This window comes from Gambusia affinis, linkage group LG05, assembly GCF_019740435.1.
Source record: "Gambusia affinis linkage group LG05, SWU_Gaff_1.0, whole genome shotgun sequence".
Taxonomy (NCBI): domain Eukaryota; kingdom Metazoa; phylum Chordata; class Actinopteri; order Cyprinodontiformes; family Poeciliidae; genus Gambusia; species Gambusia affinis.
In genome coordinates, this window is record NC_057872.1 from 3,009,699 (window position 1) to 3,035,925 (window position 26,227).

The 26,227-nt window shown below is 39.2% G+C and overlaps 1 protein-coding gene across 2 annotated transcripts; it reads right to left on the reverse strand.

Moving 5' to 3' along the window:
• Window positions 1–128: 128 nt before the first annotated feature.
• zdhhc3a (zinc finger DHHC-type palmitoyltransferase 3a) lies at window positions 129–21,225 on the reverse strand. Of its 2 annotated transcripts, none has more exons than XM_044117393.1 (7): window positions 21,121–21,219; window positions 19,049–19,487; window positions 18,825–18,949; window positions 16,751–16,847; window positions 16,528–16,609; window positions 15,487–15,617; window positions 129–1,517 (listed from the first exon to the last, which is right to left on the reverse strand). In XM_044117393.1, exons 2-7 carry the CDS (start codon window positions 19,412–19,414, stop codon window positions 1,302–1,304), a joined length of 1,017 nt encoding a protein of 338 aa, XP_043973328.1. In that variant the 5' UTR covers window positions 19,415–19,487; window positions 21,121–21,219; the 3' UTR covers window positions 129–1,301. The 2 variants fall into 2 exon arrangements, with proteins under 2 accessions (XP_043973328.1, XP_043973329.1); XM_044117394.1 differs by lacking the exon at window positions 129–1,517 and adding an exon at window positions 10,194–11,067 and having other exon boundaries at window positions 21,121–21,225.
• Window positions 21,226–26,227: the final 5,002 nt, after the last annotated feature.

Consider the following 26,227-nt stretch of genomic DNA (forward strand, 5'->3'; position numbering starts at 1 on the left):
TCAAAAGATAAACTGTTGATCTGACAGAATTTATTTTTTTTTTAATTCAAACCTTCTGTTTTATATACTTTAAAAAAATTTTTTCCAAAATGCAAGTTTGTCTGAAGAAGCAGCTGAGTTTTTTTTTGTTGTAATTAACAATGAATTTTTATTAGTCATATAAAACAGCTTCGGAAGAACAGAGAATATAAATATCTGTATATATATTCATTAAAAAATGAAATCACACAACAAGAGGACTGTAAACATTATGCATAGTCCTATAGTATCCAGCACCCATTCACCATTTAATTAACATTAATTCATCTAACCAATCAGTTCCAGGTTTGTTTCTAAGATTTCATAAACGGAAGACATGAGACACTCCAACGAACAGAGATCAGATGCTAAAGTGAATCCACTCAGATTAGTCATAATTAAGGATAAGGCACACGATAAGAAACTGTTTTCAGTACTGTGGCTTTTTTGTCTTATTTCAGAAATAACTGACAGTCCAGTAGATTACAGGGCTCTACTGTTATTTAGCAGTATGATTTCAACTCCACTAAGATTGATGCTTGAGGAAAACATTTGGGTTTGTAGTAATTTGGGTCAATTTCTTTGGTCTGAGCAAGCTAAGAAATCACTTTCCAGATGAATGGAGCAGATTTGTTCTGGTGAAGCGCCGCCAACAGACCAGCATGCTGTCCGTTTATGTGCACTCCGTTAAAAATCAAGTCTGTTCGCTCTGCAACGATAACTGGATGTCCCAGACGCTTCGCTCATTCAGTTTTCCCTGTTCCACCAACAAATTAGTTCACTTATAAGATGTTTTTCCCATGTTAAAAGATCTCAATTTATCCGAAAAAGAAGTAAAAAAAAATCTGCCAGTGGATCCAGTACTTCTTCAGTAAGATGTGAGCCTGTTTAAGTAAATAATTCCTTAATATTGATGAAAAGTTACAAGTACACAAGTTATTTTTTTTAATCTCATTTCAAGTCTACAGACCAAACCAGACTGTGTGTTTTTGTAGTGCAGCAGCAGTCCTGATTACCATGACTGACTCAACCACCAGAAAAACCCTGAATAATTTTGGGACCTCAGACTGCAGGGGTAGGATACTGACTGCTCATAAGTACACTACACAACTCTGCTCGAAAACAAACCCTTATACCCCAAAGTAGAAAAATATTTCTGCCAACACCTTTACAGGGAAAACACGTCCAATCAAAAACACATAAAATAAGTTGATATTCTAGACAGTATCACATTTCAATTATCAAAAAAATGAAATAGAAAAAACCCCGCAGTCCCTTGGTCGTCATGAAGTAGGTGTGAGTGGTATCTCTATGACGTCCTGCTCAATGATGTCCCCCTGCGGGACGGGGACGTGGTCCACAGGCCGGTTCTGACAGCTGAGGCCTGTGAAGGGGCTGAACCAGGACGGGGAGGGCCGGCCCCCGAACGCCGTCCGCATGGCCTCCCAGCAGGGCACTTTGCCCCACCTCCCCGTCTCCCCCTTCAGACGCTCGATTCCCTGAGGACGACACCACAGTGAGCATGTGCACCCACCGTCTCACACACACGCACACACTCACACACACACCTTAATGCTGCATGACTAACAACGGTGCAAACACAGCTGGAGCATTAGAGGTCTTTGAAAAAGAAAAAACATTAAAATGTATTGGTTCCTGCAAAGCATTTCTCCTGTTTGTACTGGCCAGAAAATCTGACAAGAAGTGCAATATCTTTGATATGTAATGGACACTTTAACCAGATCAGGAAGATGCCAGATGACGTCATGGGACAGTTTATTTTTTTTTGTTTATATTTAACCTTCCTAGACCAACAGAATGGAACATTCTGTCCAAATGAGAAACAAACACACTTGTGTTTTTTGCACTATAATTCTAAAAGCAGTTCTTAAAGATGCAGTATGAAACTTTTTATGTTTTTCACATGTTTATCAAAACTGTCACCATGTCTTGACAGCATAACATGAGAATCTGTGACAAAAATAAAGCTCCTACTTATGGTCCGACAGCCAGCTGCAGAAATACACTGTTCAGTCAAAAACAACCAATCAGAGCCAGGAGGAGAGGCTGCAGCTCCTCCTCCTGGCTCTGATTGGAGGTGCAGTCCCACATGGCAGTAGGTCTACAAGAAGGTAGAGGAGGTGGATTTTTTCACAAATTGTTTTGTTACGATGTTATGACAAGGTAATAGTTTTAACAAATACGTAAAAAAAAAAAATAAATTAAAAATGTTTATAAAAGTTAGATACTGTAGCTTTAATGGGAAGAATACATTTAGTGACTACTGTCTCATAAAGTTCCCACTCAATGGAAATGTATGAAATATACTTTTGGCATTTTCCAAGTCCAGATCCACAAAATATGTGCCAAACCATTAGAATACACACTGCAGCCATGAATCATCCCAGGATCAGGAATGATCCTCATCCCAGGATGATCCGGCAATGGAGATGAGCGACAAGTTATTAGTTTTGATCAAAGTAACACGGGATAAACTTTTTTTTTCCCCCTACTACTTTTTCCCCACATTAATAAAAACTTGTAAAAATTGGATTCCAAGCATTTCCAGACTGTGTAGGAACCGTGTGTGTAAACTGGTGTTTTAACTTGATGGCCAGTAGAAACAGCAGCGCCTCTACCAACAGTGGACTACAACAGACTCTGTACGAGAAACGAAACAGCAAAATAAAAAAAAAATTAAAAAATAATAACAAAAGAAAGCCTGCAAATGAGAAAAAAACCCAAAACTCCACAAATAATAAAAAGAATCAAGATGAGACATGCAATATTATTCTCACTAAGCTCACTCATTCATTCCCATTTGTTTGGTTGAACTTAAAACAAAGAGGAACTGAGACACATTGGACCTGCCATGACTGAAACCTGCATGCTAGAGGCGCGCTAAGCTCGACGGGACGGCTACAGCGACGAGCTCCTCCTCAGCTTACCTCCGTCACGGTTCTAAAGTCTGCCTCAGAAAGCTTTGGGCAGAGTGAGTTATCAACCAAAGCAGAATGCATGAGTGTGGAGAGGACACTGCATAGGAGAGAGGCAGATTAAAAGAAAGAATGGAAGAAAAAAAAAACAAAAAAACAAAAAAAACAGGGATGGAAGGAAAACCAGGGGTCATGTGTGAGGAGGGGGTCAAAGAACAGCGTACAGTTCAGGGAAAGTTTAGTTCATCATCAGTAACACAAACACTCCCCCAACAAGAAAAGCCAAAACACATTCTGCTTTGCAACGGAGAAGGATTTATTCTCTGCATCAAGTCCTGAAATATGTGTGTGATATTTAAAAACCATTTTAAAAATTTGGGGGAAAAAAACAAACAAAAGATTAAAAAAAAAAATTTATCTTGCCATCCGAATCATTTCACCAGCTGTTTTCACAGACATGACCAAACTAACTGCCATGCATAAACACTTGAGAGGAACCAAACCTCTGAAACACCAGCTGCGTTTCCTTAAAATTGCGCAAATTGACATTATGAAAATAAATTTACTGAATGAAAAAAAATCATTTGAAACAAACAAACAAGCAAAAAAAACCCAACACGTTTTACACTAAAAAGTTTTAGAGCTAGAATGAGGTGGTTTTTCAACCTTATCAAAATAGCCATATTTTACAAAACTGTAATGGAAACACTTTTTACCGCATCACATGAGCCGTGTGATCAGCAGCCGGATGTTACTACTGGCAAAAACGACGAAGAAGACAACAGGAAGTGGTAGGAGGATGATGGTTTCTTTTGTTTAGTTTTGTTGTGTTTTTTTTTAAGACATTATGCAGCTGGCTCCACCAGAGCTCTCACAGCATCTCCCAGTTCATAAGAAATTGCGTCATTCCAACATTTAGAATCTGTAGATCTTCTGTAAAATTTCCCCAAAATGCCGCATAGGTAGCCGTTCCCAGGCATTAGCTGCTCGTCGCTCCAATGCGACGTCTCCTCTGATGGCTTACAGATGAGGTCTAGCGCCATCATGGCTGAATTATGAATGCATCTCATGTAACTGTTTACATCCGTCACTGCCATGATTTTGAACAAGTTTATCCCCGTTTAATTTCATTTTTTATTTAATGGAAAGACCGCATTTGCGATTCTTTTCCCCCCCTCGACATTAGCAGAATATGAACAGTTTTGCGCACATTTGCAATGGAAATGCAGCATCAGAGAGAATATGGAAACAATACAAACAAAGTGCAGCTTTGTCCTTTTTAAGCATGTGTAAGTACGAATGGTGAAGGTTTAGGCTTTCCTAAATGCTTTAACGCAGTCCAGAACGGTGCAGGATGCCATGCCGGGTGTTCCGGCCCAACTCCCATCCACACCGGATTCCGCTCCTCTTCCAGCAGCCGAGGCTTTTAAAGACGAGCCAGCGCTCCTTCAGAGGGTTTTCACATCAAAGTCCACTGAGTCAGCAGAACGTTGTGGGGCTTTGTGCTGATTTTGGCGCGCTTTTACAGCAACCGAGTGGCACACGCTCATGAACAAACAGGGAATGAAGGTGAGAGGATGATCCCTTCTTCAATCGAACCAACAGAATCTACTCTGTTTTCACACAGCCAGTGTTTCAACAAACATCTCACTGCTGAAGCACAAGTCAGGGTTTACAGCAGCGGTGACTGAAACATGTGACCAAGTCCAGCTGGTGTTGGGAGACACACACTCTTTGGCTGAGGATAAAATGCACATTTACAGACAGACACAGGTTGTGTGTGTGTGTGTGTGTGTGTGTGTGTTGAGGGAAGATTATTCCAGACTGGTGCAGCATGGAAATATTACAGTTATGTCAAATACACAATAAGACACCGGTGAGCCGGTTCTCCATACCGAAGCTCATGAGGAAAGAAATGCTGGCATCAAGAAAAATCAAACCCAAGTTTTCTGTACCTGAAATTTCAGAGTTAAACAATCCAGAAGAGGGATGGACCTGTATGGGTCACAACCATGAGCAACAATGCAGCAGTTTCATTGTATTGTGGCAGATCACAATACAATGAGGGGGCCACAAAACACCCCCCGCCCCAATTAAACAATATAGTTATTTAAACTTTAAATACCTAGATGGTATTATAAAGAAGTAAAAAAAAGAAGAATGCTTTTTTGGGCGTACTGGTTGTTGATTTCATTTGGAATTGAATAAACGATGTAATCAGATCTAGCTCCTGGGTCGTCATGGTTGTGCCACCACAGTATTTACATAATAATTTAAAGCAAAAAAAAAAAAAAAAAAACAACTCAAACTATATCAAATTAATGGTATCTATTGTTCTTTTGACATTACTACACAGGTGTGTAGTAGAACCAAACAGAACCACAGCAACAAACGTTTTCATGAATGGTCTGGTTACTACAGAGGCTCCGGTTTCTCACAACAGACTCTGTATCCCTCAAGTTGATAAAATACCATGCAAAGTGGTGGAAATGTGCTTCCATACAATACTGATGGTGGATGCAAAATTTGCTCTGTTGGGATTTTTTTTTGTTCATTTTTAAGTAAAAGGAGCAAATTGACTTTTCAGAAGTCGACTTTTCAAGTTCAGACTTCACCTCGTGTTTTAGTAACAGATGGAAAGGCATCCACTGATTACGTTTACACATCCTATAATGCAACATTACATTATTGCAGCCAGCTGTGGTGCAGTAAGCAGCCAGAGGAGGGAGAAGGCCGCATGTGAGTTACTGTGTTTCAACGAGCCGAAGAACAAGGCAGTCACTCCAGCACGTTCTCCTCAGTCTCATTACAAAGACTTTAAACTACAGGAACCGGAGCGGCCCACGCCTGTTCCACAACATGGGAAAATACAGGTTTGCTTCAAATATTTTAGAAGCGTAAGACATTGAGTACGCACTTGAGTTTGTATCACAATTTTCTAAAATTCAAAGAGTTTAAGTTAGGGCTGGGCATTTGTCACATTTTTTATATTTTGAGAAACTTTTCTTTTAATAATTTTCATTCATGGTAACAATTACAATAATGACTCTTGAAAACTAAAAAAAGAAAAAAAGTGTTACCATTTTTCCACTGTTTGTTCCTTGAGACCATCGATAAATATTAAAATATGGTCAAAAAAAAAAAAAAGCCGACATAAGAACATACATCTGGTTATTATTGTGTCCGAACAGGAAGTCATCTCCAGGTCTGAGTTCTCATACAGGTCAGCCACAGACACTCCTGGACAAAAGCTTCAGCATTTGAGCTGCAACAAGTGGCAACAGCCGAATCTTTCTCCCACTGGTTTCCCTTCCCTGATACACTTTTAACAATTGTCATAATTTATTGGCTTTTTTTGAACGTGTGAGGCCTCAGCACTTAGCTTCAGCATGTTTTCACCATTTGTTGCACTTCCAAAATATAAAAAACAAACGTTGTGACACCGAGACACCTGAGAACTTTGTGAAGAGACTGAAGGCAAAACGAAGCGAAGCGAAGCGGCCAAGATGGAGGCTGATCAGAGAAGGAAAGGTCAGGATAGTACGGAACAGGGAGAACTAAACAGTTTTCATTTCTGATTCTTAAAATCTGCCCTTCATACAAAATAATAATAAAAAAATAAAAATAGTTCAACTCAACTTGAAACAGCAATAAAGGAGCTGCTGATGAGCAGCTTTTGGCGGCAATTAAAAGTTCATGGATCTGGTTTCACAAAGGAATCACTTCAATTAGGAAACAGAAATTTGCCCCAAAAAAAAACAAAAAACAGATCGTTCAGCTAAATTACAGAATATATTTAACACTAATTTCCCATTTTAGCTCATCGTGGGAGTGTAGCAGAAAAATTTTTTTTAGATGATTAGTGGCTGTGCAGCAGCTTGTATACCTTGAGATAAATCCTTAAAGTGCTTTACGACTTGAACTGGTTCACCTTTCATCACAGTTAAGTCACAATGTGTTCATATAGGATTGTAGGTGAGAGACAGGAGTGCACCGATTGTTGTTTTCTGACTGATCACAGATCATTTAAATGTCTGACTTGCCGATTCAGATTTTGACCAATATAAATTTTTTGGTCTAGAAAGTCAAAACATATATAGATATACTATATATAAATATAGTGACACAAATTGTTAAGTATGCATTCATAACAGCCCTGTTCAGTCCTCATTAATCTGTTTGTCTGTTTAGATCAGGGGTCTCAAACTCAATTTCCCTGGGGGCCGATGGAGGTAGAGTCTGGGTGAGGCTGGGCCGCATCGGGTTTTCCACAAGAAAAGCTCTTACAAAAACATTCCAATGTTATCAAATGTCTTTATTTTTATTTTTTAAACACAAAATAAGATGAAAAAATAAATAAATTAACAATTCATAAGAAAAAAAATTAATCAGTAATAAATAAATAAAATATAATAATAACACAGCAGCTATAGAAGACTAGATAAATGTAATTATAATATTTCAGATTCAAATGGCTGTATTAACAGTTCTTTAACCTTTAACTTTCTGAACATGAATGGAACATTGAACATAAACTGTTATGAATATAACAGTTTATAAACTGTTTCTTCTGCCTACTTCATACAGCGAGAGGTCTGGCAGCGCTTCCTCTCGCATAGCCGAGCCACATTTGGCTTAAGGGAGGAGGCAGTTGAGACCCTAAGTAGAGCTTGAAGATGCTCGTCAGTAAGTCTGGACCTGTACTTGGACTTATTGAAGTTCAAGGTAGAGAAGAGCTTTTCGCACAAGTATGTGCTCCCAAAAAGACACATGGTCCGCTTGAACATTCGGGAAAGCTCAGGGAAGCTGGGTGGCAATTCTCTCAAAAATTGCCCAAGCTTGTCTGCTTTTCCACTCACCTCCCTGAACTTGGCTTTGAGTTCAGAGTGGCACTGCGGGTCAATGAGCTCCATTTGAAGCACTGTGATTGGTAAGTTAGTTCAGCTCCGCACACAACACTGAAAAGTGCCAATCATATCAAACTCGCGGGCAGTGTTGGTATAGTTACTTTGAAAAAGTAACTTTAATCGGACTACTGATTACTCCTTGAAAAAGTAACTTAGTTAGATTACTGACTACTTGATTTGGAAAGTAACTAAGTTACACTAAAAGTAACTTTTTAGTTACTTTCAGCAGGTGCTAACAACAACGCTCTGCCTCCTGTGAAAATCACATTGAGCTTTGCCAATACTTTTTTGTAAGCTATTTTATAATGGTAACATCAACAATGTGTCTCCACTGATAAGGTTGAACTGAAGAGGAGATTGTAGAAAAATAAAAAACGTGAGTAGTTTGTGTGGTCCACTGTTGTCTGGAAAACTCTAAGAAGGATTTTAAAGCCCTCCCCCTCCCACTCCCCCCCGGCCTCCAGGTTCTGCGTTACGGCCCTGCGTTTGGTGTCCCTGCGCACAGAGCTCCTCCTGCAGCTCACAGCTCAGATGGCTGCACAGATTTGTGACACTTATCTTAGTATTAATAATTAGAATTAAGTTGCCATTATAATTATTGGAAACTACGGACACGTTCATTCGTGGCTGTTTTCACGTTTATTGCGCTGTTTAAATTAGTCTCGATATTTGCAGTTTTCTGGAGCGCAACGCGAAGCTCGACGTCATTCAGATGTAATATATTAACTTGACATTAACAAAGACACAGCGGGACGGATCATCTGAGAAATGATGAACAGGGAGAGATGGAGTAAGACTACCTTAATGACGAACAAATTCTGGGATTTATTATGAGTCTCTGCTTATTTCCAAACCCAAATGAGCAACTTCACGTTCAAAAACGAGCCCAAAAGGGCGCAACCCGCCGCTCATTAAATCGGCAAGCAACTTTAAAAAATGAAGCCCAAAGTCGCTTATAATAATCGGACTTGGCGGCAGAATCTCAAAATAGTTCCAGTTTTTCCACCAACAAAATGCGCATCTCCCTCCATTGTTTACATTTCTGTCGCATAGAGACGTCGGTCACTCGACAAGACGAGTAGAGGAAATACGATTAAATTACAAAAGAAGATAGTAACGCAAAAATGATTTTGATAAGTAACTGTAGTCTGACTACTGGATTTGAAATAGCATATTACTCGTTACTGAAAAAAGTGGTCCGACGTCAGTAACGTTACAAATTAACGCGTTACTGACATCACTGCTCGCGGGCCACACTAACATTAAACTTTCATATTAAGGTGGGGGCCACAAACTATCGTCCCGAGGGCCGCAGTTGGCCCGCGGGCCGCGAGTCTGAGACCCCTGGTTTAGATGGTCTGGTTTGTTTGGAGAGGTGTGAATGACCAATCGGAACTAAAAAAAACAAAAAAAAAAACTGGTCTGCCTACAAACCTAGAGTTGTTGAGCTGAAGTGAACTGACGCGGCTCAATTCATATGTGAACTCCAAGCCCGCTCCAAAAGCAGGAAGCGGACTATTAATGCAGGGAATTCTGGGTAAATGCAACCAAAATAGAGGCGTGAGTCTAATACTAGCTGGAGTAATGGCTCATCAAATGCCCATTGGTGATGCGAATAAATCTGAATGACTTGGTCTTTTATCAACGCCAAAAGAAAAATCCTACAACAAATAAAATCTGAGTTTGGCTTTATGAAGAAAGAAGCTCCTCTAAATATCTTCAGAGATTTTTATGTCATTTCCCTCAGCGGTTCTTGGTACAGCGCCTCTACAGGCAAGGAGGGGAACATGTCTTCCAAAGGGTTTGGTTTGTTGGACACAGTGTAGTGCAGGGGTCACCAATCTCGGTCCACGTTTTAGTTTTCTCCCTGGTGGCACCAACAACCTTTTCAGCATGTCAATGTTCTTCTTAGGCCTTCTAACGAGCCATCATCTGATTCAGGTGCGTTAAACCAAGGAGAGAACTAAAACATGCAGGAGGCCGGCCCTCGAGGACCCACTTTGGGGACCCCTGGTGTAGTGTGAAAGCAAACTGCTTCAGCTGAAAATAACAAATGTTGCAATTCTGGTCCTCAGTCAAACTGAGCCTAGCGAACTATCAGGTGGGAAAACAGACCAAGTTGGCAAAAGTGAGGTGACTATTGTTAATCACTCATGTGCAGAGGTGACCTGCTGCACAAAACAGGACAGCGGCTGATTTTCAGACGTTCGATCGTTCAACACCCAACATGAAGGAAATCAACACCGATTTATCACTGCATCTCGTCTATAGTAGTGCAGAAAATGATTTATTCAACTCTCGTGACCCAAAATGTTGTAGAACCACTTTTAACTGCAATTCAAGCTGCAAGACCTTTGGGATACGTTTCTTACCGTTTTGCACATTGTTCAATTTTTGCTGCAAAATGGGAAGAAATCAAGGGGCATGAAATCTTTCGAAAGGCATCCTGTATACTGGATATATCTCAGTAGGTGTATCTGGACTGAACCAGTGGCTAAACAGATTTTTCAGCAGATGAGGTAGGTGCATTCCTTCACATGTCCCTGATAAAAACCTGCAGGTTAAACTCTTCTGGCTACTCTCATAATCTAATCAATCGATTTCATTTTGATTTTTCACCGTTTTAGTCACCTAACCTACAAGAACAGACATATACCTGCAGGAGGAAGAGATGTCATTTTCCCTTTTATTCCCTTTTTCTTTTGTAATTTGGCTGAACGTATCCTTGAACAAAACACAGGAAGATTATGCACCAAGCAAGAACAGACAGTTTCTGATAAGAGAAAACACCAGAAAAAAAACAACAAAAAAAACTGATTTATCACAGTGTTCGCAAAAAGACAGACAGTGTTTCTTTTTCTCTGCAACTCGACTTGTAAAGGCAAACAAAAAATATAATAAAATAACATTGCTCACTTAGTTGGCAGCACAAAGAGCACATGACAAGCTGTCCATGGCTTGTGTGGGACATACACTGCAAGTCAGGCTGAGTGGGAGCAAACAGGCTAGCTTTTCCCAGGCCTTCTGATTCCCTGTCCTGAGCTCCCTCACACCACATACTGGTAGGTTTCAGCCTTGCCATGGTCAGGGGTGGAGAAGGGGCTTAACCACAATAAAGAGAAATGGTGTCCAAAAACCGCCCTCATGTTCATCCACTTAGTTTTTTTAGCCCATCTTCGCTCTTCCTTTTTCAACTGCTCTATGCCCTGAAAACGAGAGACAACCAAATTTGAGTTTGCATGTTTTCCTCTGGTAAAATTATCTGCCAAAAAAATGATTAGAAATTTGGAAATGATAGAACATTTTTAACACGGCTGTAAAGATCACACCACAAATTTTTGCTGGTTTATAAATTGTCCCAGTAATTATTGTACTGGTGTTTTGAGACCATTTAATGGTAATATTGATAATAGCATAATTATACAAGTTCGCCCACTCAAAGATCAATAAACTTTCATTGTGTACAGAAAACGTAACACTGGAACTGACGGATATATTAAATACCCGCTATAAATAAAGAACCAAAAACAATTAACAGAGATAAAAAAACCACACTCAACCAAAACCATAAAAAATTTAATTGTGTCGTCTCTAAAATAATCGTCGTCGACAAATATCAGAATAAATATGATTGAGCTTATTAAAATGTTTTATGAAATTAGCTGATTAATGCCACTTGCTTACCTGTAGGCTGATTGCTATAATTACCTCACACTATAGTTAAGAATAAGCGACTAAGATTTTTCAATGAACACATTAAAACCTGATGGTTTTTATCAAGATTATTGTAGGTTGTAAAATTTCTGAGCATCTACTAAGAGCATTCCTCCACCTGCCGCCGTGAAGCAAGAACATTTTAACTTATACCCCGATTTTACTCCAGCAGGTGGAAATCTTGTCAAAATCAACTACATAAAAACTGAAGAGAGAACAAGAACTAAAGCAACGCTAGGCTAAAGATTAACCTTCTTATTAACTTCTTATTAACTTCTTTCCATTAAGCTATAAGTTTAAAAGAAACGGAACAAAAATAAAAAGTAGAAACGGAGACAGATGTGGGAAGAAAACATAAAAGGAACGTCACCGTTATGGCTTAAACCCCGACTGGTCAGGTGCAAAGTCACTGTCAATGTTTTGAATCGTCTCAGTACATCCAGCTCTCATGTACAGAGCACAAAAAGAGCTTTAAATATTTGCACTCTTTGAAATTGCTTTTCATGAAAGCAACACTTTTCTTCTGCATGGGAGCTGCCAAAAACTACAACAAGGGCAGTGAGGATACTGTAGCTGCTTGTGTTGCGCTGTCCTTTGAGCCATGCTAGCTCATTGACAAGCTCACATTTTTGTTTATATTAGGAGTTGCAGACAAAAAGAAGTTAAAAACACAAGAAGAAATTTGGAAAGGTCAGTTTGTCCCATTAGCTCTTCAGCTGAGAATTATCTAAAAGATCCACACAACAACAATAAAAGAAACGGAAACACGGCTTCAATATACGTCTACCTCCAGTAGCACAATGTGATTACCTAGAGTAACAGGAAAAAAGGTCTTGAAGCCAATCAATGATCTGTGTCTGATGAGACGAAAAGGTGGGGAAGAAAATGGAGGAGTGCGAGAATCAGTCAGACTTTAACTACTGATGGGTTCCAGTTTGTAGGCAGCTGGGTTACAGCATCAGTAAACCTGCTGTTCTGGCAGGTTTAGAGTCTGCAGTGATCAATACCTGCCAAAAGATTTTTATGTGGAGAATGTGTCTAATCATAGATTTATTCATACAGAATATCTAATGTCTTCAAAAGAAAACGCAGCTGGGAAGCTGACCAATCCTGGTGCGATACTACTTGATGCTATTGGCTGATGTTTGCAAAGCAGCCAATGCAGGAGAGCAAGACGAGTCGGGTTTTATTAAGATAATTAACTCAATCGAATAGTATTATTTCTTGTCGACACTTCTTTCAATCAAACTACATGATGATAGAAGGATGAATTCTATTGTGTGCTATTTATTTCTATCTACATCTAAAGTTAATCCAGGCTCTTGACCAAGATACGCAACAGCTTCAAACTACAGACAATCAACCTCAATAAGATGGTATTTTGTTGCCTTTTGGTGCCTAAAGAAACTTGAATCAGCCCTGTTCGAAACTCTGTAACAGACATGTAAAATTATCATCTTTTATTAAATATGGTTTGTTAAATCATCATGTGTGATCCATAATAATTATCGTATCTAAAATGAAAAAAAGAAAAAAAAAAGAAAAACACTGTTACAGTACTTTGACATCTAAACCAGACCAGCAGTCAGAGTTTGATACAATTTTTTAAAATTGCTTCAATCAAGAGAAACACATTAAAAGTGACGACTGTAAAACTGACTGGAGACTGTGCTTGATTTTTAATAATTAATGAAGAATAAACAGGTATAGCAGATGGAGATACTGAAATGATTGGTTTAATATAAGTTCATGTTTTCGATTATAACATGAGAAAATGTGTTAAGCCTTCCAGGTAAGGTATATTCAGGGGTCCTGGAGAGGACTGTCAGTCTCATAGTCGAACCTCGGCTTCAGGAAGAGCAGTGTGGTTTTGGTCCTGGTCGTGGAACACTGGACCAGCTCTACACCCTCAGCAGGGTCCTGGAGGGTGCATGGGAGTTCGTCCAACCAGTCTACATGTGTTTTATGGACTTGGAGAAGGCTTTTGAACGTGTCACTCAGGGAGCCCTGTGGGGGGTTCTCTGGGAGTATGGGGTACTGGGCCCTTTGATACGGGCTGTCATGTCCCTCTATGACCGGTGTCAGAGTCTGGTCCACATTGCCGGCAGTAAGTCGGGCTCGTTTCTGGTGAGAGTTGGACTCCGCCAGGGCTGCCCTTTGTCACAGATTCTGTTCATTACTTTTATGGACAGAATTTCTAGGAGCAGACAAGATGTTGAGGGGATCCGTTTTGGTGGCCTTAGGATCGCATCTCTGCTATTCGTGGATGATGTGGTCCTTCTGGCTTCATCAGGTCCTGATCTACAGCTTCCACTGGAGCGGTTCAAGGCCAAGTGTGAAGTGGCCGGGATGAGGATCAGTGACTCCAAATCCGAGGCCATGGTCTTGAGCCAAAAAAGGTCAGAGTGCCTCCTATGGGTCGGGGAGGATCTACTGCCCCAAGTGGAGGAGTTTAAATATATCGGGATCCTGTTCACAAATGAGGGAAAAATGGAGTGGGAGATCGACAGACGGATTGGCACAGCATCTGTAGTGAAACGGGTGCTGTACCAGTCTGTCATGGTGAAGAGAGAACTGAGTCACAAAGGAAAGGTCTCAATTTACCAGTCGATGTATGTTCCTACCATCATCTATGGTCATGAGCTTCGGGTCATGACCAAAGGAACGGGGTCAAGGATACAAGAGGCCGAAATAAGTTTTCTCTAATGGGTATCTGGGCTCTCCCTTAGAGATGGGGTGAGTCATCCACGAGGGTCTCAGAGTAGAGCCGCTGCTCCTTTACATCAAGAGGAGCCAGTTGAGGGGGTATGGGCATCTGGTCAGGATGCCTCCTGGACGCCTCCCTGGTGAGATGTTCCAAGCACAACCCACTGGTAGGAGGCTCAGAGGAAGACCAGGACATGCTGGAGGGACAATGTTTTTTGGCTGGCATGGGAACGCCTTGAGATTCCCTCAGAGGAACAAGTGACCCCGGATAAGCGGAGGAAGATGGATGGATGGAAAATGTGTTTTAGAAAGCTAAAATATGAAAATGTGCAAATATTCTTTTGCCAAAATACTAGACGTACAAACCTGTAGGCCTGTCATAATGACACATTTTACTGGACATGCATTGTCCCAGAAATAATTGCAATAAACGATAATATTGTTGTTTTGAGACCTTTTTCAAGTAATATAGTGATAATTAAATAATACAAGTTTGCCCTCTCAAAGATAAATAAACTTTCATTTTGTAAAGAACACTCAACACTGGAACTGGAAGATATTTTAAATATCTAATAAGACAAACAAAGCAAACAAAAACAATAAATAAAATGGAAATGAAAACCACACACGACTTAAATCATAAATGAAATGTATCATGTATCAAAGTTTCCATTCAGAAAGTGTTAATCAATCAGAATGGAAGTTATCAAGCTCCTCTTAATTTATCATACTATTAATTGTCATTATTGTGACAAGCTTACCAACTTGACTGAAAAGGTCTGATGGACCTGCAGATTGTTGTAGCAGCACAGACATCTGTTTATTCTTTAATGTGATAATTATGGAACTAACCAGCAACCTGCAGAGCAAACAGCACAGCATCAAACTGTGAAACTCATGCAGCTTTATTTCTATAAAGAACTGGAACAGTTCCTTGAGCTGTTCTCTGAAAATATAAGTGTCCATCTGGCAAAGTACTGCTGTTGTTTCAAAACGGGAGAAACAAAAAATTCACACTAAATCAAAATAAAAACAATTTATTCTTCCAACCTGGTAAACATGTTTTTGGTGAATATCAGAACCTGAAGGTCAAAACTGACTAAGTAAGGCAGAGCAGAGGGAAGATCCACAGAGGACAAGGAAACGACAGGAAGTTATGAGAGAAGAGCACAGGGAAGTCAGTCGCCACTGAGCGGATAACTTACTGTCTCATCGGTACAGATGGAGTGGACCTGGGTGCCAAACATCACAGAGGTGAAGATGAGGAAGAGGAGGCCCTCAAAGCACAGGAGGATGAGGAGGATGACTGTTGCTGGAGGAGAGAAGGAGCTGCACTCTGGGTGATGGAGGGACATGGAAGTGAAAGGGCAAGTCAATGGTTACATAAAGGACTGAACGCTCAAGTCTCCTCAGATACAATGACTTCCTGTTGACTGCTGCAGTAAAACATTAACACTTCAATCAGGAGGTTCACAACATGAAGGCGGCTCAGTTTGCTTTATAGAAATTTCTAATTTAGGGCAGTTATGCAAACCAAAGCACTAACCGAAATAATTCAGACAAAAACTGATTGACCCGTTTTGATCACCTTGACAGCATAGTTTAGGTCAGAGGTCACCAAACTTCTAAGAATTAGATCATGGTACTGAGTAATAAGAAGGGTTACTCACTTCTGAAATTTGATTAGTTTACGTTTTTTTACCTTCGAGTTGCCATTTTTACATTTTATTGTGCTTTCCTGATAACCAAATGTTTTATCTATCTTCAGACTCTGATCACATCTATTATTTCTCATAATTATCAACAGAGACCTAAGGTAGGAAATAGACAAATATCAGTTTGTAACACTTCATATCAACCTTCCTAATATTTCTGACAAATCATGTTGCATCATGTTTAAGACAAATCTTATCACATCTTGTAACCATGTAATAAATCCACTATTTCAATCACTACATTGAAATAGCATAGTGTATTTATATTATTACACTAGTGTGATAGTGCATTTAAATTGCATTGCAACTAAAAAATATAAAAAATGTTTTTGGAAAAAAAAAAAAAGTAAAAAAAAAAAAACAAACTTTTTTTTGCCCTCATTTATCTTTGAGAGGGCAAACTTGTTTCACAACAACTTATCCCTTTTTTGAACAAGGGTGTGAAAGAAATTTTCGCAGCATAGATGCAGGTTTGCTTTTGAATCTAGATCACTAAGACAAGGTGCAACAGAGGAAGAAAAACCCACTCACTTGTCCAATCATCTTCAAAGCAGTAGAGGAAATGGAAGACCACCATGACCAGAGAGTGCAGAGAGATGAGAGCAATGTACATCTAGGTCCAAAAGGAAACAGCGGTGAGACCATGTGAAGCATTTTACCACAAAAAAACTGCCAACTTCCTAACAGGCTTTCGTGTCAATGTCATTTTTAAAATGCAAATAGATGCAATATTGGAGATTTCCTGTGAACTTACTGTGAAAAGAACAAAGTACTTTTGGTTGTTTTCCCCAACACAGTTGTTGACCCAGGGACAGTGGTGGTCCATCTTCCGTATGCATCGTTTGCAAACACTGGGAATCAGACGGAGAGAAGGAATTCAGCTCATAAAGCAGCGATGGATTATATTACATCTATCAGGCCCAGGGTTTGGTTCCCATGAGGTAATATTGTTCTTCAGAAAGTAAAACATCAAACTAGAAAATGGTTTCAAGAGATAACATACATCAGTGTATGTAGACACACACACACTTCAACACGGTGAGCATAAAACTGAGAAGGCTGAATGCCTCAAAGTGTTCCTCTGCTGTTTGTGAGCTGTTAGCTGAGGGACTAAATATAAAGTTGGGTGGTTTGGAGATTTTTGCTTCCCACTCTCAAAGCGGTTCAGCCTTAGAACTGTGAACCAGTCTACAGTTTCTACCTGAAACAGCAGCAGCATGAAGTAAACAGTGGTGCAGATATCCACCAACAGCCTTTAATCAAACTGGAAGAGAGACTCTAATCCCATCCTACATTTAGTCTGCAGCTACCTGCTTCTTTGTTTAGTTAACTACAATTGGTATGGAAACTGCCTGTCATTCGTCTTTCTACAAACATAAGAAGCTTTAGTCATTTGGAGATTTCAAGAAGAAGAAAAATACAGAGCATATTTATTCATCAGTAAACGAGCTTCAAGCATAACTCATTTAGATGATAAAATATCAATAAATTCAAATAGTTACTAAACTATACTGACTTACAAAAAGATGAGAAATAGTAAAACTTGTTTTACTAATTAACATATTTTTTTTATCATAAAATAAAACATTTGATGTTCTCCATCTCTTCTCTGCCAGTTGCAGAAACAACCAGAGCCAGGAGGAGCAACTTGGCACTGTCAATTAACCTTGTGTATGCGCTACTCAACGTGCTAATGACAGAGAAACAATTCAGCGTTACAGTAAAATTGTTTATCCACCATCACTGGTGGCCATGCTAACTAACCTTAGCATTCATAACAGGCTATGTTGTGAGGGGGGAGCTGTAGATGCAGGAGCTTGATTGATAGCGCTAAGCTCCTCCTCCTGGCTCTGATTGGTTTCTGACAGCAGATAGCATTTCTGTAGATAGCATTAGGACCACAGGGAGCTCCATTATGTCACAGATGATCATTCTCATACAATACTGTCACGACATATGCAATTTAAGCAAATGTTAAAAAACAAAAAAAACAACAAAATCATCATTTATAAATAGTGCAATTTTAAATTGTCTGAAGTCTAAAATAATCTGGAATTTATGATGCAATGCAGTAAAAGCAGTATTTCAGTAGATTACCCGAGTAAATTCAGAATAGTTTTTAAGCTGTGATTTACCAAGAAATAAAAGCCGTACTAATCAAGCCAACTCTGTGAAAGTAATTACATCCTAAAGCTAATAAGTGTCAGTCTTTCCTTTAGCAACAACTGCCATAACTGCAAAAACTGGCTGGACTGGAATTTTGACCCCATCTTCATTGCAGAGTTATTTTAACTGAGCCAGAGGGATCAGAGCATGAAGGGCACAGAAATTCATCTCATTAGGGGAAGTAGAACACCAAGGACAAATGATTAAAAAAAAATATACACTATAAATATAAATTTCCTATTTATTTATTGTGTAAACTGATGGTCATTCTCATCTGTGGCCTTGGTTTCCCTCGGGCCACCAACAATAAAAGTTAAGCTCCTTCACTGGAGTTAATCTCTGTAATGCGTTTCACTTTCTAAACTTTTCCATTTATTTCAGGAACTCCAACATCCAAATGTATTGACTGTGATTCTACATAGACATTTGGAAGTTATTTTCAACTTTGTTGAATGTTAAAAGTTTGGTGCACCTGCACATAAAAGATGGAAATCTTGATCCTAAAGGGAAGAACTCAATTCTTCACAAAGTACTAAAGATAATTGTAGTCAACTGATTAAAATTAGGAAAAGCTGAAGGTTTCCATGGTGATTAATCTAAATCATTTTCTCATGTGAAGCTGTACGGACAGCCTGAGTTGACGGCTGCAGCCGTTCCCTCACCTGCAGTGGTGAGCTCGGTCAGGCTTGATGCTGCAGCACTTGGGACATTTGTAGACCACCTGCCCTGGTTTCAGCTGAAGGCTTTCTATGTATTCCTTAGTGGCGTTCCCTTTTGGCACGGCCCCCTGGCACAAAACAAATCATTTACAAACATCTTAGGGACCAGGACTACAGAAGGGAGAAAGAAAACAGTAACAGAAACAAATCCATCTCAGTATACATACAGGGTCAGTGCACATGGCCCTGAGGTGTGAGGCGAGGGCTAGAAAGGCCAAAGTATTGAACAAGGTCCCGTTCACAATACTGTACGCGAGATTCTTGGAGGGCACCAGCATGACAAACAGCACCACAAACTCAGCGTAAAACACCAGCAGCCATGTTATGATGGCGCACACGATGCCGCAAGTGTCCCTGATGAACCACAAGGCTGAGGAAGAGGAGGAAGTGATGACGTCTTTGGAGATAGGGATGCGCTGTTCAGGTTGTAAGCAGTTGGACCTTCCCCCGGCCCCAGACCCGGCTCCGGCCCCAGACCCGGCCTGCCCGCGTCCGTGCTCCACATCCCTGCATCTGTGCACTGGGCTCTTCATCCTTCATTGAAGCTGGATGCAAGCAGGTCCTGCTGCTGCAGCCTCTCAACCTTCAGGCCTCAGTCATCACATGCTGGGGGGGAGAGGGGTCAGAGGTCAGGATAAAAGAGGACTATAAATATGTACGATTCATGCCGTTATCATATCTGGTAATCAGTATAGGCCAGTACTTAATGCTACAATATCAGTATATCTTGCAATCAGAAGAGGATAAAGTTGTATCAGGACAAAGCTTCCAATTTCAATAGTAAACTGAACTTAACCCCATATTTAATAACTCGATTAATAGACTAGCAATAAACTAGAGGCGTATATTAAAGGTCGACATAGACCTAAAAGATGAAGAGCCAATGATAAGAGTTGCACCAGACTAACCAATCAAGTGGCTGGAAAAGAGCCACACAAAAATTTGATCTGTGGAGATAAAGAATTGCAATTTATTTTCTTTTTAAAGGCAAACAATGTTTGTTTTATTGGGTTCTTTTTTTATTATTTTTCCATGTTTCCCTCAACATTTTAGTTTAAACTAAGCCAACTACTTTTATTAAACCAAAGCAGCTGCATAAAGTTCAATGTAATGTTTATCTTAAAAAAAAATAAATAAAAAAAAAATCAGTATTTAAAATAAAAAATAACCTGATTTTTTCCACCACCAGTAAACAGTGACAAAAGGTTGACAAAAACAGTTATTTGATTTGCATTATGCTCAACTGATATGAAACATTTCATCATGATCTGATTTTTACCAAACTGCCAAGCTCTACAGCAGACTTTGAAGATGTCTACAAGATTGGATTGGATTCACTGTACATCTATATGGACAAATTTGATGTTATTTCAGTGAGGAACTGAATATTGTTTCAGAAGTTTTCTTGTTTGAAAAAACATGTCTATCATCAATATAAGTCAAGATTAATAAGTCCCACTAATCATATGAATTGGACTACATAATAATGGCAAAACATCAGTGATTTCACCAACAACAGAAATGATCCAGCATTTCTCAATTGTTGACCACCTACTCACAAAATCTTGGGAGTCATTTTCGATTTTACAGCTCCTTCTCAGAGAACACGCATGGATGTTGCTTTGAATCAAAGCTTTTACTTGTAATCATATTTATGATGCATGTTCCTGTCCATAACTCAGTTTTCTAGCATAAAAATTGGGAAAAGCATCATCTGAAGCTGAAACAGACAACGCGGATAAGAAAAACCAAGAGACAGATAATGGATTTTCCAATACAAGCGGTAAAGAAACGAGCAGAAGATGTTACTGGTAGCGCAATATGATTTTCCACCCCTGTTTATTTCCTTTACAGGAAGTAAACTGGGTCATTGATTCCCAGCTTTAGACATGCGCCAAGATGTGTCTCTGTTGGTGCTATATACAAGCGAACACAAGTCAACTTCAGATAAGAATGAAAATGTAATTACTGGTCATGTCAACATTAGTACGTACGCTGACTTAAAACAAGTTTTACATGGACTTTGTTGAATTTCAAGACTCCAAACCGAGCCGAAAGTCACCTCATTCCATCTAGCTAATGCTAGCCAATCAGCTAAAAAGGGACCATTTAAATTTCCGTTTTACTGTTTATTTTTGATACGGTCTCCTTTCTTTCACCTCTAACGCGGTAGACGCCCAGAAGTGGTATTGCTGTCTTTACGGAACAAGAAGCCTTCCTGTATTCCACATTAGCTCACCTTGAAAATAAGCATCCTCCGCTCGCTTCCTCTCCTGCTCCTGCTGCTGTGGTAGCCCCCCCTCCTTCACCGTCTGCCTCAGCGCCATCAGCCACCCCTCTATAAAACATCAGGACGTCATGACGTCAGACGCGGAGCCAATGGGATAACCAGAAATGATTAAAGTACAAAAGAGTAAAGGAAGTTCACCTCAAAATAATTCATAGTATATAGATATCCAACAAAAGACTTGGGTGAATCGTGTACATTTATAAAATCGCTACAGTTTCTCGTCTTTTCTGTTTTTATTTTTATTTTATAATGTACAGTATGTATGTTAAATATTTTTTTAAACTGAAATCGAACACTTAATATAGTGACATTAAAATTAAGTTTTGATATAAGAATATTATTTCTTTGAACAAAAAGAAAAAGTCTTGACCAACCAAAACTAATTTATTTACAGTTTTTTATTCTACTTTTTAACTTAAAAGTAAGGGATCTAATATAAAACCCAATACCCCTCCCCACAATCAAATTCAATTTAATTTATTTTTAAAGCACCAGTTCAAAACAAATCTTCTTAAGCCACTTTACCAAAAATCATTTAAGTTATATATTCATTCCTATTGATTCTAAACCTCAAGGCTGAATTGATACTTTGAAACCTTAAAAGTTAAAAAGATAAAAAACTAAAAACTACAAAGGCTCTAACTCAACCTGAACCCTTTAAACATTTTCTATAAAAAATTTACATGTACCCTTCTTTTGTCTTAAGTTTGGATGTTCTTATCTTTTAACTTTGTATTGAAATTGTCTTTTTCTTATGTTGTGACCACCCCACCACTAGGGGGTATCTTTGTCTCTGCTTTTCAGGTTGGAACCTGACATTAGAGGAATGAGATGCAGTGTGCTCCTGCCTGCTCCTCTGCCGAGTGGGGAGTTCGCCAGTGTGTGAGGGACGAAACAAAGGCCTCGTTCACAAAGCTGTTCTGTCATGAACCCACTCAGAGCTGCCTTTGGGTGGCTATAAATCTCAAATGACCAATATCCAGCACACATTTGCTCTTTCTGAGGCATCGCAGAGCCAAAGGTGTGAAGCGGAACTCGGTGGCTTTGAGTGTTAAATACAAATAATAATAATAATAATAATAAAGAGACACCTTATTGGGTGTAGAGCAATAGGTTCCTGCCATTGCTTTGCATGGCAGGCCCCAACTAAGAGTAGTGCAACTTCCATTTTAAAGGGAAGCATGTGACACACCATACGTTTAGTTCTGCTTTCTTGCACAGAGACCGCATTGTGCAATGCTTTGTTCTGCTGCGGATACGAATTCAATCAGAGCAATATCCATTAGCAAACAACTGCACTAGCTTCTGAATAGTGAAGTGGTGAAGTGAATGGCACGTCCCTTCAGTCACTCTTCTGTTCTGGTCAGTTGTAAAGGAAATAATGGCTAATGTGGTTAACGATAATGTGAGTAAACATTAACTAATGTTGGGCCCAGACTGGAGCTGACAGAACAGAAACTGGATAGAACATATTTATGTACCCTTCTGACTGTAGTTGATCAGCAAAGACAAAATAACAGAAATACAGACTGAACAGGTCTGGATAAACTAGATCACTGTTCACAACATAAGGGACCTGATCTTTGTCTGTCTTTTTGTATGGGGTTATATGTGTCAACAGCGTTAACAAACATATGTTTTGGAGCATAATAGTCATTTATTTGTCACTGAGGGGGTAAATGTTTGTAAATTACAAACATTTAATTCACAAACATTAAATTGTTTGTGAATTTAAGTGGGAGAACACAGATACACAACACAGAACATTTCAATGAAGCATAAAGCTAAAAAAAAGACCCAGGTCAGGCTATTTTGCTTGCAAGTCAATCACAGTCACACTATGGCCATATTTCCGTAAATTGTGCTTTTGGATATCAGCAAAATGTACTTTGACGCAACTTTGATATATTTACCACCAGAGGGCAGTGAAGTGCAGACATTTTCTGCCTGTTTTCAACAACTGAGCACCAGCGTATTGACATCTTCGCAATTTTACTTCAGTTTTAAAAGTACATGCTAAGTGGTTGTTGAAAATAAATGATTAAGAAAAAGAACATGTTTGCATGTAAGTAAGCAAGTGAGTAAAAACTATTTATGTGAAGCTTGTATAGATTAACATGCAGAGTGAAACATTTCAAGCCTTTATTTCTGACAATTTTAATGATCCTGGCTTATGGATGATGAACGCCATAAAATTCAATATCTCAGAAAATGAGAATAAAGTGGAAAATAATTAAATATTGGAAACTCATGGTGTTTCTTGAATATCTGATGTCTGTGTCCAGACTGCACAGTAATGAGGAAGACTGCTGACTGGATAGATGTGTAGAAGATAAAATGGTTATTACTTAATAATCAGAATCAAAATCACTTTTATTGTCATTACCCGTAAACAAGTTCACAAACAAGGAAATTGTTTTGATGTAATAATGCAAAAATAAATAAATACATAAATGAATAAATAGAGTGGGTTAACATTAGATTTTAGGTTTTCATCACCTGTAAGCCATGATCATTGATCCACTTTCCAAAGAGCGCAGGCGTCTCTGGAAAGACGATAGATAGATATTTTATTTATTTATGGACATTTTATATATCCAGTTGCCCGTAAAACATCAGCACACAAAAACCCTACATGCCTGAATCCATTCTAAATTTCCCACAACACCCAAGCTGTGCACATTCAGTGTTAAAATAGCTAAATAAAAGGCTTGTCTGTGTTGTGTATTTTAGCTACTTTCAAGGCACATTTTATTTGACTGTATATGCTTTTTAAATGATAAAACCAAATACTTCATGTCTAAAGATGCATTTTTCTGTCTTATGTTTCACCTGAACATGCATAAATTTTCATAGGAAGGAGAAAGCATGTTGTTAAGTTGAACTTGTTGTCCACCATAGGCAGCCTGTGTGAAGCCAATTTCCTCCGATGAAAATACATTTCCTTAGAGATTTAGGAAGCAATAAAACCCTGCTTTTGAATTTAACGCGTCTCCAATAATTAGTTTCCTGTACAGAAAAGACGGACGCAGTCCCGCTAGAGCAGTTTCTCAATATGCACTCATGACTAGTTTCAGCCAGTCCATGTTTCTCCGTTTTTTTCCCCTTATTTGATCTCATATAATAAGAAACCTCCATCGCAGCCAAACAACCATGAATACATATTTCCTCTTACTTTAATGTCCCACTGTCCATTCCAGAAGCTTGCTTTGTTTGAAGGAAGGGACACATATGGTCCGTTTATAAAAAAGAGAAAAGCGCTGGGAAGAGAAGTGAAGCAGCTGTCGCTGAATCATGTCTTTTCGCAGATGTGATTTTTGATGGAGGGGACATGGCTCACCGCCCGGGGTGAGGAAGAGTCAGCTGCATTGGATTCTTATTCGCCACTTTTTTGTCAAGTCACGGTGTTACGCACAGAGCAAGCAATCTAAGAAAATTGTTAGTGTGATGACGACCTCTGCAGTTTTAATATGATTAATAGCTTCCGAGTTGGATAATTGAAAGCACTGCTTGTGTACTCTCTAGCTTTGGAAGTTGAATTTTCCAAAGTCAGATATGACAAAAACAACTGCTGAAGTCAAAACTTTGACAGGAAAAGTCAGAAGCTGAGGGGCAGCCTACAGTCCAGTCTCCCAGATGGCTGCAGGTGTTTAAAACAGACCTTTCTTAAAAATAAGATGCAGTGTCTCAACTAGGAATACCTATACAATAAGTATAAAGGTGAAAGAAAAAAAATACATAATAACTGAATGATGCAGAGAATAATTTACCAGCACTTCTGATGGTTTGTATTTCATTGAACCAATGGCACACCCATCTATTGGTGAACATGTTCCTTTGGTGTTTGAATGCATGTAATGGAGAGGAATGCATTATTCTTAGCATGTATCACAAGCAGCAGTCTAAACCATATCTGATGATACATTCTACTGATGATTGCAGCTTGAACATGATCAACTCTAGTGTGACAGTGATCCTAGATCTGAGCTTTTACTTATAAATTAGAAAACATTGTTTACTGTTTTTTTAGAGACTCTGAAATGCAATTCATTCTATCAAGCTGAGCTCCCCACACACTTCAGTGTGTGTTGCAATTAAACAACACACACTAAAGTGTGTAATAATTTCTAATAGCAAACCACACAAAAGTCTCTGGTAGACCCAGAAATCTTTTGACAACTGTGTTTTTAAAAACTATCAGATTGTCTCAGTGCACTTCAGTGAGATGAATGAAGTGTGAGTTGATGGCCCAGCAGGAGGCGCACTGCTGAGCTCCCCATGTGCATTTCTCTTTAATCTCAACCAGTTCAAGTTTCTCTCAGTACATTTGGCATTAGCTTCATTAAGTTTGCATTTATTTTAAGCCTTCTTTATAATGGATCTATCATAATTTTCTTGTTTCCTGTCATGATCCATGCCATGTCATGAGCTCACAGCCCCTCCTTTACCTGCTGATCAGCTCATTGCTCTTATCTGTGTCTCTGCTCCTCCTGTTCCTGCCGGTTGCTCCCACCTGTGCTGCTATATGAACTCCTGTTCTGCACTTGCAGTGTGAGATTGTCTGTCATCATCCTTGTCACTGCGTTTGACAGGGCTTGTTATTTTTCTTGATGAAGTACCTGACTTGCCTCCACCTACAGTGTAAGTTACTCTGGTTCTGGTTCTGAACTTCACTTCATGTACCTGGACTCTGATTCTATCTTCTACAAACAAAGTGATTATGTACTTTACCATGGTGAAATTAGGTTATCATGCGTGTATGTCAGCTTACCAGAGTTTCTGCTCCCTGTGGGAGATTCAAATGTGAATCAGAAGTGTGCCATAGATATTGTGTCTTCTTTAACACAGTAGGACAAAATAACATTTAGTTCAACCAGCCAGCTTCATAACTTGATTAGTAAGCACAATACACTCGTATGTAAAACTATCTACTCAGTCTTACTATAAATGCAGTTCTGTTGAGGTGGGAGAGAACTAAGTAGGGAAGCAGGATCTGTTCACATGACAGTAAGTCCACCAGTCTATAAATCTGGGCTGTGTGTACCTGTTTGCCTTG

Coding starts and splice junctions, on each gene's coding strand:
- zdhhc3a (XM_044117393.1), bottom strand. CDS start 19,414: ATGAAGAGCCCAGTGCACAGATGCAGGGATGTGGAGCACGGACGCGGG. Junction 18,950..19,048: donor GGGCCATGTGCACTGACCCT/GTATGTATACTG, acceptor GTTTTGTGCCAG/GGGGCCGTGCCAAAAGGGAA. Junction 1,518..15,486: donor CCATCTGTACCGATGAGACA/GTAAGTTATCCG, acceptor TGTCGTCCTCAG/GGAATCGAGCGTCTGAAGGG.